At 39.3% G+C, this 12785-nt stretch overlaps 1 protein-coding gene across 4 annotated transcripts in view; it reads left to right on the top strand.

The window, feature by feature from the left end:
* Nucleotides 1–12556, top strand: part of uaca.L (uveal autoantigen with coiled-coil domains and ankyrin repeats L homeolog) — a 44598-nt gene extending 32042 nt beyond the window's left edge. For 3 of the 4 annotated variants that reach the window (XM_018253342.2, XM_041586912.1, XM_018253343.2), the window contains exons 11-19: nucleotides 1080–1187; nucleotides 1617–1649; nucleotides 1776–1874; nucleotides 3439–3478; nucleotides 3555–3607; nucleotides 5524–8244; nucleotides 9418–9546; nucleotides 10341–10406; nucleotides 11194–12556. In XM_018253342.2, the coding sequence (XP_018108831.1) occupies nucleotides 1080–1187; nucleotides 1617–1649; nucleotides 1776–1874; nucleotides 3439–3478; nucleotides 3555–3607; nucleotides 5524–8244; nucleotides 9418–9546; nucleotides 10341–10406; nucleotides 11194–11265 (3321 nt within the window). In that variant the 3' untranslated portion in view covers nucleotides 11266–12556. The remainder of the gene's footprint in view (nucleotides 1–1079; nucleotides 1188–1616; nucleotides 1650–1775; nucleotides 1875–3438; nucleotides 3479–3554; nucleotides 3608–5523; nucleotides 8245–9417; nucleotides 9547–10340; nucleotides 10407–11193) is intronic. The other variant, XR_001934916.2, reaches the window with a different exon arrangement.
* Nucleotides 12557–12785: the final 229 nt, after the last annotated feature.

Here is a 12785-nt window from a genome sequence, read left to right as displayed (position 1 = left end):
ATACCGAAGTCCATGTGTACACAATACAAGAAATGCTGTGTTTCTTTTGACAGAGGAGAGCAGCATTACTTTGAGGGTTTGCTGGTGTATTTATATAGACCTTTCTGATAAAGCTTACATAGTTTTAACCTTTCCTTCTACTTTAAGACAAAAAGGAGCATAGTGTTTTACATCAGCCAAAAATTTGGAAGACAAATTCAACACTCCAGAGAGTTGGTTTGCTCTTCAGTAAAACAAAAGCCTGCTTAATATCTTGGCTCTCTTCCAAATGGCATCACTGGGAATGAAAACACAGAGAGACACAGAACCCTAAACTAACTTGTGCTCAGTGTCTGGTTCTAAAAAGCAATAGTAGTAGCTGATTGCAATCCTCTGCTCTGTGATCCAAGGGCCAAAGCATTGACAGCTTTTGTTACACAGACAGCTGATCGCTACCTTCTGCACCTTGTATGCGTATGCACTGAGGAGCAGATGGATCCGACACATACAGAAGGCAGTGGATTGGGTTTTCGATGTTGCTGTATTTACACTAGCAAAGAAAATGAACCGCATGGGTCACATACTTAATACAAAAATAGAATTTATGATCTTAAATGCTTGGGGCCTGGGGTTTTCCAGATTTTTTTCTGTAATTTGGATTACCATAAAAAAAACTTTCTGGATATGTGGTTTCCAGTTTAGAGATCCTATACCTTTTTTCAACATGAAACAAATACATACAACATATGCTGCGAGTAAATCCTACTTTTATCTAAACAATTTTTTATTTTTAAATAAAGCAGTAAGGAAGAATTGTTTTGGTTTCACGCTTAAACTCTTCTGTGATCAGCTGAGTTGTGCTGACCATACACCGTGAATTTCCCTCATTTTGGCAAGTTTGCCTACTAAGTGGATCTTGCCTGTGTTGGGCCAAATCAGGCTCATGCTATTATTGACTGGCAATTACAATGGTGTATATATACCTAGGTCATATAGCTGTTATATTAAGTAATAGAAATATGAGGATACTTTTTCTCCATATACTCAATACAAAGGAGCTGATGCAGATTTTTTTCCTTTTTTTTATTTTTTAAATACAGGATCTGGAAGCTGAAAATGAGAACCTACGGGAGAGGCTTCGGAAAATACAACATGAGCAGAGAACTCTCTTTGAGAAAGTGGAGGGATTACAACATCAACTCAGCCAAGTAAGGGGGCATCTGCTAAAATATGCTGGTGCATGTGTGTATGGCTTCTGAAAGGTCAGTGAAGGTTATTGTAGGACTCGTAGCACACAATACATACAATAGTATACAAAAGTACAATATTTCTGAGTCTGTTACTAGACATTCAGCAAGCAGTTGCAGCGGATCTCTTCGTACAAGGTCTGATCAATTGTAGTTTAAATAATTGTTTAAGGATTGGACTTTGTATAAAGTTTGAGCAATCCCTGTATCCGTAAATCTGAAAAGTTTAAAGAAATACTGTATATACAGGAATTGCCACATATGGGCTTTTTATGATGCATCTTTCTGCTGGAACGTAAAAATACCAAAGATGTGATGTGAGGCTGGAAAGTGAAAATACCAAATCATGTGTTGTCCTATATATAAGCACTAATGTTATGTTTTTGACAGGAGCAGTTGATGTCTGATGACCTAGAGAATGAGGTAAGAGAGCCTAAAGGTCAAATTCTTCTAATGCAGGAATACTGAAAACAAAGTTACCTTTTTGTTTGTCTCACTGTTCTCTTTTTTTTTTTTCTTTTTTCAATTATATACCAAATCTTCTTAAAGAAGGAGCATCTGAAAGCAATTTTAGAAGGAAAAGAAAAAGAACTGGAAGAATGTCTAAGAACCATGGAAAATTTGAGAGGAAGAGTAAGACATTACGAGGTGAGATTTTGGATTCGGCCAAACCCCCATTCCTTCGTGAATAAATCGGCTGAACCGAATCCAGATTCTAATTTGCATATGCAAATAAGGTCTGTGAAGGGGAAACCATTTTTTACTTCCTTGTTTTTTGACAAAAAGTCACACGATTTTCCCGCCCCTAATTTGTATATGCAAATTTGGATTTGGTTCAGCCGGGCAGAAGGATTCATCCCAATCCTGCTGAAAAAGCCAGAATCCTCGCCGAATCCCGAACCAAACCCTGGATTCGGTGCATCCCTACTTGTCATAAGCTGGCCATACACTGAGAGATACTGATTTTTTCCCTCCCCTCTTGCCTTCTTGGCCCCACTCCCTTCCTTTTAATCAATGAATAGCAGAAAATAAAGAATATACATAAAGGCATATGCCAATTTGACATGTTCTCCAATCAGTTGGAACTTTGTCTAATTTTCCCCCCTTGCTGTTGAATATTTTACATAGAGGCCCAATGCAGACCTACTGGGAAAGAACTTTTCAAGGCCAAGTTAAATATCAATCGGTAAAGCTGTTTTTGGCCAAAAATTCAGCATTCAGCAGCTGTTGCCAGTGACTCTATGACAGGCTTTATTTTGCCATTACCTGGTAGCTTATTTACCCTCATATTCTGACTGTCCATATAAGGGCAGCTCCACAACTAAAAAGCAGGTTTTATATATTTTTATATATATATATATATATATATATATATATATATATATATATATATATATATATATATATATATATATATATATATATATATATATATATATATATATATATATAAAGACAAATAGTCAAAGTGTATTAGAAAATCACATACAAAGCCTAAAAAGTGCTGCCCACATGGACATATATATATAATCATCAAAGGATGGACCAGCACTCCAGTTCTGATAAATAATGGTGCTTTTATTCACATATCATCGTGCGTCCAACGTTTCGGCCCGCATCCTTGATAAAGGCCCCAATGCGGGCCGAAACGTTGGACGCACGATGATATGTGAATAAAAGCACCATTATTTATCAGAACTGGAGTGCTGGTCCATCCTTTGATGATTATACAGTATTACTTTGACCAAGCACCCGTGAAAATATCAAAGTGGTTGGAGTGCAGGTACCTTGGACATAATAAATAAATATATATATATATATATATATATATATATATATATATATATATATATATATATATATATATATATATATATATATATATAATATATATATATATACACGCACACACATACAGTCAAAAAAGACCGCACACCAAGGACTTTCTGAGTGAAACAAAAAAGTGGTTTATTTCAACGTTTCGGCGCTTCTACTTACGCCGTCCGTCATCTAATATATATATGAATCCCTGGCCAAAATGTTCAAAAATGGTAATTTGGCTCTACTAGTTATTTTTGAATGCAGTTTCCACCAGTTCTCGGCTTTAACAAGTTTTTACTCTGCAAGAAATGAGGTGTAAAACTAGCATATTGTTTATAAAATAACAAATAATGAGTATTTAGTCATATCATGTTCCTCTATGCTTTTACAGCAGAAGAATTACTTGGTACAGAGCAGCCCATTCAATAATGGTGAGTTAAAATAGTCTCTCGTGGCCTCCAAAAGTAGGGATGTTTCATTCTCCTAACGCTCTCTCTTTGCTTCTAGGTAAAGATGAGGTTGTGATGAAACAAAATTCTATACTGGGTATGGACCCACAGGTATGTAAAGGGTTTAGATTTTTTTCTTATATACGTGTTTTAATATCTCTGAAAATATATACCTAGAAATATGTAACATGCTGAATTTAAATCTTTACATACACCTTGTGAAAATGAGAATCTTAAAAGTGGGATGACATCCTTAGGGAAATGTAATAAAAGGTGAAAAGTTTGCTACTGATCTAATCACTAATTCAGTGGGAAGCAATTACTGGACACCTGTTTATAAAGCATCCTTCTTAGTGGTTGCTATGAGTTACTGCACCTAGACAAACTAGAAGGAACAGTAACACCAATAAAATGAAAGTGTCTTAAAGTAAAAATATAATGTACTGTTGCCCTGCACTGGAAAAACTGGTGTGTTTGCAGCAAGAACTCTTCAGTAGTTTCTATAAACTGAAAATGGAGACAAGGCACAGGAATAACACAGATAACAGATTAGCTACAATGGAATTCTTTAGAATGTATGTAATCTACTGTGTATCCTGTGCTTGATTAGCTCCATTGCTACACAGCAGCTTGTTTATATGAACTATAGTAGAGTTTCTGAAGCAAACACACTAGTTTTACCAGTGCAGGGCAAACAGTACATTATATTTTCATTACTTTAAAGGGGACATATAGCATACATTTTCACAATGCATTAAACCATGTAAAATAGAAGAAATAGTTTTCATTTTAATACCTTTTGGATCAAAAATGTCTGTTTTAGCTTGAAAACTGTGTTAAACCCTCCCCCTTTGCAACTTCCTGTCCAGGACTTTCCAGTATCAGGCTCAGCAGCAGCCAGTGAGGGAGGAGTGGGCGTGTTTATGATGTCACACGCAGTCCTTCCCTGCAGACATCTGTTAACCCTTACTGCTTGATTTACCATCCCTGAACTGCTTCTTTCTGCCCCTCTCTGTCCTGTTCCTTCCCCCCCTCCCTTCCCTGCACAATTAATTTCTCTCCCTCTCTGCCCTGTTCATTTAACCCCCTCCCTGCAGTGTTTGTTTCTCCCCCTTTCTGCCCTGTTCATTTAAACCCCTCTCTGCCCTGTTCATTCTCCTCCCTTTCCTCCATCCCTCCACTGCTTGTTCCTCTCCTTCGCCCTGCATAGGGGGAAGGGGAAAAGCAAACTTCTCTATAAATAAAACATAATCTGCTACTAAAAGTATTTTATTCTTTTCTGGGTGCAATGCTTATCAGGAGTTAGTGTAACTACCATAGTCATTTTCTACACAGTATTTAGTTGTATACAAAAAGCAATCAACATCTTTTCAGTTGTTGGAGCATACTGTTGTACTTTAAATAAAAAAAAAAAATACTATTACAGTTTGTATTAATCTTCACATCTATTGCTTTATGTTGAACATTAAGGTATGTTGTTATAAAGTGAAGGATCAGGCAGCAGCATAAGACAATTATGTGCATGCTGAGAACACACAAGACAGCCTGTCAGTCAGTGCTGTGACCACTTCCTGTAAGAGAATGAAAAGACACTCCCAGCCTAACTTCTGACTTGTAAATCACTCTCTGCAACTCTGATATAATGAAGTAAAATGCTTTCAAAACATTTTTCTTTCTGCATCATTACATGTTTTGAGGAAGGATGAGTAATATATCTGAATATGAAGGTTATATAAAATGTCTCCTTTAAGACACTTTCATTTGTGTCTGTTACTGTTCCTTTAATATCTTTTATTGCATAAGGGGGTCTGTCTTTTGGAAACTGCTCTTCAGTCAGATGCTGTTTTTGAAGCATTTCTGTTGTTTTTCATATCTAAAATTTTTAGTGAAAAGACTGTTTTAAAGGCCTCACTTTCAGCACATAAGAAACAATTGCAGGTCTAGCTGTTCTAATAAATTTACCTGTTCAAACAAAAAAAACCTTCTTAAAACCAATTATGACTCTTACTCTTGTTACTTCTGTTTAGCTTGCAGCTCACCTGCCGGCCAGGTCTCAGCTGCGGCCCCTTGAGCTTCCAGGAGAGAATACAGATCAGCGCCATGAAGTGGAAACTATGCGTAGATACTATGAAGCTGCAAGAGATGAGACGATAAAGTTGCAACAGGAGTTATCAAGGAGATCTTCTGAATGCGTGGCACTAGTCTCAGAGAGGGATAGATGCAAGACAGAGTCTGACCAGCAAATTCGGCAACTAGAAGATGCATTGCGAGATGTACAGAAAAGAATGTTAGACTCTGAGGGGAAGGTCAAGCAAATGCAAACTCATTTCTTAGCCCTGAAGGATCACCTGACTCAGGAAGCTCTAAGTGGTAGTTCCCGTGCTGAGGACATGCAGGAGCAATTGAGAGAAGTAAAAGCGAAATACGAGGGTGCATCGGCTGAGGTTGGTAAACTACGCAATCAGCTGCGCCACAATGAGCTACTGGTGCAAGAGCTGCGTAGAGAGGATGCCCGCTTGCGTAAGGACAATCGCAGGCTGCAAGATGAGATGGCGGTTTGTGATGAAGACAGGGAGCGTGCAGAACGTGTGACACAAGAGGCTAGAGAGCGGCTCACCCTGTCTGTCACCACAGACAAGTTTGAGAACATGCGATGCCTGCTTACCAATGAAGTCAATGAGAAGTCCCGGGCATTAGAGATGGCTGAAGGGGAATTGGCACAAGTGCAACAAGACCTTGAAACTGCACACAGAGAAAAGAAAAGAACAGACGCCAAATTAGAAACATTGAGGAAAGAAGTTGAAGAAATGAATGTTAAGAACCACAGCCTTGGACGTGAGGGTGAAAAACTGCAAGCAGAAAAGGTTCTGCTGCTGCGGCAAATTGAGGACCTTACCACACAAATGAAGAGCCGACATGTCCCAGCTGAGCTTCACGTTGAGACCAAAAGAGCGTTCGAAGAAACCATTTCTCAGCTTAACCAGAGACTAGCTGAATCTGAAAAGACTCACAGAAAGTCTGAAATGGATATGGAAAAACTGCAGAAAGAAAAGAAAGTGTTAACTGAAAATATATCTCTGCTTCAAGCCTCAAGTACCCCCAAAGAGAAATATGAAAAACAGCTTCAATCCATGAACACACGAGTCATAGAGCTGGAGATGCAGCTGGCTGACGCACAGAGGAAATGTGATGAGGAGACTGCAAGAGCATGTAGTCTTCAGTTGGAGAATGCTAGTTTTAGGGAGGATTATCTGCCACTGGCCACCCACCACAAGGTCACTGCCATGCTAACCAGTGAGCTTGACCGGACTAAAGAAGAGCTGGTCACACTTAAGAAGCAAGTTGAAAAAGAATATGGAGAGAAGGCTGTGCTAGAGTCAAAGCTTCAGAGTCAGTGTTCCAGACAATCAGCACTGCAAGCACAGGCAGACAGTGAATCTCTCAAGCGGGCAGATTTGCAAGCAGAGATGGAAGGCATTGTTAGAGAGCGCAAAGAATTGCGGGCACAGCTGACAACTAGAGCAGAAGAACTATCAGATTTGCAGGCCCAAATGAGCAAGCTTAAAATTCAGGTAGATAATGAATATGTGAAGCTTAAAGTACATGAAGAGAAAATGTTGGAATTGCAAAAGCAAAAAGAGCAAATATTGCAAGAGTTATCTCAAGCCCATGCCAAGAAACAGCAATCTCAAGAGGAAGTGCTAAGACTTCAGACTGTAATCCGGGAGCAGAAAGAGGAGCTGGATGCAATGCAGCACTGTATTTCAGAGAAATATGCTCCACTAGCCAGTATAGAAGAAAAAGAGCAGAGCTTTCAAAAATCTCTTAGTGCGCTAGAGAAAGAACTGCAGACGGAGCGCGGCAAAACCAGAGAGACTCTGCACAGGCTGGAGCAGCATAAGCAGGATGCACAAACCCTCCAGAAAGAACTGGAGTCTGCAAAATTAATGTTACAACAGGAACGCGCCGCTCAGGAGCAAGAGAAGTTTACGCTGCAGAGCCAACTAGCAAAAATGCAAGCTCTTCTTCTTGAATTGCAGAAGTCTGAGACTGGGATGAAGCAGAAACAGCAAGAACTACGGGAACAGAACTTAAGTGCTCAGAACAAAATCAGTGAGATGAAAGATCAACTGAGCAACCAGTACATTCCCATTCATCAGCACGAGGAACTAAAGGCTATTCTAGACAACACCAAATTATCTCTAGAGCTAAACATGAAAGAACATATTAGTCTGTACGGAAAGGAACAGGAGAAAGTACGGAGTCTGGAAAAAGAACTTGAGAAACAGAAAGATGGTTCTATTTCCCTGGTGCAGCATGCCCAAGAGATACAGGCCTGGGAAAAGAGACAAACAGAAATACAGAAAAGACTGCAGGAGAAAGCAGACGAAGCACAGGCAGCATCACAGGAGCTTAAACAGCTCAGCAGTGAAGTACACACACTTCATCTCAACTTGCTGGAAGCTGAGCGAGAGAAAGAAGATTGTGCTGCTACAAGGATAAAACTAGAGCAGAAAGTAGCTCAGATGGAGCAGACCAGCAACAAGGACAATGATGAGGCCAGGCAACTAGCCCAAGAGTTGCAGAAATCACAAAAGGAGAATGTGAAATTAAGAGAGAGTAGCAGTGTCATTGAACATGAAATTTCACAGCTCAAAGGAAGGTACGATGAATCTCTGACCACAATAGAAGAGTTAAAGAGTCGGATCATGTCATCAGCCAAAGACCTTAAAGACAAGGACAAAGAGGTAAAATAATCCCAATCTCAGAATTTAAATGGCAACTGTATCCTTAGACTCAATACTAGCTATGGTCATCTCCATGCGTGAAAACAGAAAATGACTAGTGCTGTGGGACTAGAACAGCCACATTCAATTGTAAAAAGAGTTGGGGAGCAAAACAAGCATGCAAAAAGTCCCTAGGGTGCCAAATTAGTGCTCCAGTTGGCTATTTGGTAGCCTCTATGTGGACTGGCAGCCTACACGTGGCTTTGTTTGGCAGTACAAAAACTTGCCTCCAAGCCTGGAATTCAAAAATAAGCACCTGCTTTGAGGCCACTGGGAACAACATCCAAGGGGTTGGTGAGCAACATGTTGCGGGCGAGTCACTGGTTGGGGATCACTGGACTAGAGTTTGCAGGAGTAACCAGATCACCAGGCCTAAATCTCCCTTAAACTGAAAGCAGACATTGTCAGGTTAAAAGCACAGCGATGGGTTGTCATTTTGCAGCCACACATGAGCTGTTTAGAGTCATCACAACACTTTACTAAATGGGTTTGGTTGCTTCTCATTCAAGCTGGCCATCTTGTATCCTTGTATGTACTCACACTTGTTTGACATTGGGTCATTTCTGCCTTCCATTTGTGTCCCATTCATCCATGGCCAGCACTCTGTATAGAATACAAGGACATCCTCTACTTACTCTTCACAGTTCAGAGACCTCTCTAGACAGCAGTGTCGAAAAGAAAGGGTAATTCACCCTGCTGTAAGCCTGTTCTTCTTTATAGGCTATTAAGCAGGTAACACTTTTAGCAAGAAAAGGATAAAAGAAATGATCACACAATAATTAAAACTTTAGTTCAAACATGGATTTGAAAAAATTCCCATAATCATACTCCTCAGTTGCATCCCAGCATACGTTTCTTAGCAGCAGCAGTTACAAAATGAAAGATTAAGTGGTATTAACTAATAATATGAAATCCTGTGGCTTGGTCTAACTGCCTCTGGGAGACATGACAGTGGGGCAAATAATTCATTTTAAAACTCCTTATTTGTGGTATGTTATTTAAAAACAATAGGGTTTAGATTCATTTCTTTTCTTAAACTTTGACGGCAGTTACATTTAAATTAGATAATTGAAATAGCGGTTTGGTTTCATGTCAATGTGCAACAGTTTCAGACTAACGTTCTCTTTTTTTAAGATCTCTGTTCTGGTTAATGACGTGGAGAGGCTGAAAACGGCCAAGACCCAGATGACAGAAGTTGCTGGGAAGAAACTGTCGAGTGACCTCCTGCAGGCTCAGGTGTTATCTCTACAGCACCAGCTCCAGGTAGGAAATCTCTTTTTGTCTGACTGCTGAATGTGTCTGGTTAATGCCCTCACATATCTCCACACTTTTTTTTTTTTTTTCATTTTAAAACTGCTATAAAGAACATTATTCAGTTTAGTATACCCTGAATTAATATTATTCATAAGGCAATGAAGAGGTATTGCCCCACTCAGGTTGAGTCAAGCAGAATTAGTATTGCTGGTCTTAATACTTAGGGGCAGATTCACTAAGGGTCGAATTTCGAAGTTAAAAATACTTCGAAATTCGACCCTCGAATTGAAATCCTTCGACTTCGAATATCGAAGTCGAAGGATTTAGCGCTAAACGTTCGATCGAACGATCGAAGGATTTTTCGTTCGATCGAACGATTAAATCCTTCGAATCGAAGGATTTTAATCAAACGATCGAATGAATATCCTTTGATCAAAAAAAGTTTAGCAAGCCTATGGGGACCTTCCCCATAGGCTAACATTGACTTCGGTAGGTTTTATCTGCCGAAGTAGGGGGTCGAAGTTTTTTTTAAAGGGAAAGTACTTCGACTATCGAATGGTCGAATAGTCAAACGATTTTTACTTCGAATCGTTCGAATCGTTCGATTTCGATCGAATTCGAACGAATTTAACCAATTCGATGGTCGAAGTACCCAAAAAATACTTCGAAATTCGAAGTTTTTTTCATTCGAATCCTTCACTCGAAGTTAGTGAATCTGCCCCTTAGTGAAAAAATTCTATAAATTCTTACCTCCCCCCCATATTAAATGAACAGACACTCATTGTTATTTCTCTGTATCACAGGAAACTCAAGAGAAGCACCAGGACATCATTGCCATCTACCGCTCACACTTGCTTAGTGCTGTCCAGGTAGGAAAGATTTGGAGACTACTTGGTCTTTATGAAAGTGTGGTACAATAGTTCTGCCAGAGTTGCTGCTGTGTTGACTAGTAGGGATGCCCCGAATCCAGGATTCGGGTCCGTCGAATCCTTCTGACTGGCCGAACCGAATCCAATCCTTTTTGCATATGCAAATTAGGGGTGGGGAGGGAAATTGTGACTTTTTGTCACAAAACAATGAAGTAAAAAATGTTTTCCCCTTCCTATCCCTAATTTGCATATGCAAATTAGGGTTCGGATTCGGTTCGGTATTCGGCTGAATCTTTTGTGAAGGATTCGGCCTAATCCAAAATAGTGGATTGACTAGATTCATTATTGACTAGTGGCACCAAGTGAACAGCGAGTGGCAGCATGAGAGGTTAACTAAATTAGTAAGACAAACTAAATATATGGACTATTGAGTCTTCCTTTTTTGATCGCTCATTTGGTAATCAGAGCTGATGATTCTTAATGGGGAACTCCAGCTTCCAAACCAAAATTTGATAAAGCGGCCCACATAAAGTAACAGTAGTCAGCCAGCTCAGCAAAGTAGTCAGCCAGCTCAGCAAAGTAGTCAGATCAGCAGGGGGCTTGGCTTAGGGAACTGTTCCAAACCATTAAAAATCATGAAAAGTCTGCATATTTTTTAAATTGATGTATATTGCAAAGTTGTTTGAAATTATGATTTACTTTTCAAAACGTTATGTTTGTGCAGAGTTCCCCTTTAAATTGAGCTGATTTCAATCATCTTCATCTTGAATTTTTTCTTTCCTCTCAGGGTCACATGGATGCCGATGTCCAAGACGCCTTGTTACAAATCATTCACATGCGGCAAGAGCTCGTTTTCTGAAATCTTCTCTCCTTGTGTTATGTGAATAACGGCCAGCGACTTGTTCTCTGTACATTAAACCAGTAGGATTAAATAGTCATAATTATGGGAGACCAAATTACAAAATAAAAATAAAAAATAGGTTTAGGGAGGGAGTTATTAACAGTACAAACACAGGGACATAGAGAAGAGCGGTAAATAAAATGGATATGTACAAGAAGGTGAGAAGGTTTATGTAGTAGAGAAGGTTTATGTAGTAGAGAAGGTTTATGTAGTAGAGAAGGTTTATGTGATAGAGAAGGTTTTTGAAGTAAAGAAGGTTTATGTGGTAGAGAAGGTGATGTAAGTGACTTAATCAAAGAGGGAACAGCAATGTGATGGGTTGGAGAAGTGGAAATGAATAGAGACATTGTCTGAGAAGAGCAGGAAGTGAGAGAGGAAGGAAGGAAATGCCCTGCAATGGGACATGTAATTTGAGGTGTGACAAATGTAATGTTGGGTGAGCTGGACAGTAGAGAGACGATGTGTAGGTGGGTATAATAAGGGCACATGGAAGGTACCAGATATGAGTCTAGAGAAGGCAACATAGAATGTGAGGTAAGATTTGAAGCTGTATGTTATAAACAAGGGAAAACATTTAGGGGGGCAATTTTTTTAGGAGCACCATTTACATATACTTATTTTTGTACGTTAATGAATGGGTGATGCACGTGTTTGCTCAGCTGATCCTTTATTTCCACCCATGCCTGGAAACTGCCAGATCTTGGCTGTCCTACTAACTGAGCACTGAGCTGCCCGAAATATATAACCGTAGTCATTAATACAACACGTATAGGAAAAATACCAGGCTCCAAATTACCCGTTTACACTCCTAACCGTTTACACTCCAAGTACATAGACCGTAAATAGACGTAGAATCCTATATTTATTTTATATATATATATATTTTTTGTATGGATATTTTTGATCACTTCATGGAATGAGCAGCTGGTCTGACAGATATTCCGTGGTAACTAATGATATAGTGCATTGCTGTAGCGGTGGCAGGTCCATATCCAGTATACGCTCATGTGCCAGTGATCTGCCTTCTTAATAAAACTTTCTTTTCTTTATTATGTCTTTTAGACCTGTGTAGAGCAGTCTCTGCTATAGCTGTTTACTAGCATTGCTACTTGCTCTTTTTGCTCATGCTAGACAATAGCCAGCCTGCCTTCTTTTTATATATATATTACAGAGGCAAGAATATGTGTGCTCAGTCCTATTTCTTGGCTGCATTTATGTACAATACAATAAATAAACCATGTTAAACCTGTTTGTTTGTATTTGTAGGAAAGTATAAGGCTGATCAAACTGTAGTCACTTCTGTAGGTCTGAATACTGGATACTACAGCCTGTTTGCCAGGCACATATTGTAGAGCAAAAGCCATGGGTGGATAAATAAGTAAGTGGGTAAGTAACACAATAAATCCGATTCGGAAGGGTTATTTTAAAGGGGAACTATTGCAAAAATGAAAATTTAATATAAGCTTCATCATACTGAA

Source organism: Xenopus laevis, chromosome 3L (genome assembly GCF_017654675.1).
Source record: "Xenopus laevis strain J_2021 chromosome 3L, Xenopus_laevis_v10.1, whole genome shotgun sequence".
In the NCBI taxonomy this organism is placed as follows: Eukaryota; Metazoa; Chordata; class Amphibia; order Anura; family Pipidae; genus Xenopus; species Xenopus laevis.
Note: the sequence above shows the minus strand (reverse complement) of the source record. Positions and strands in the feature narration are given on the sequence as shown.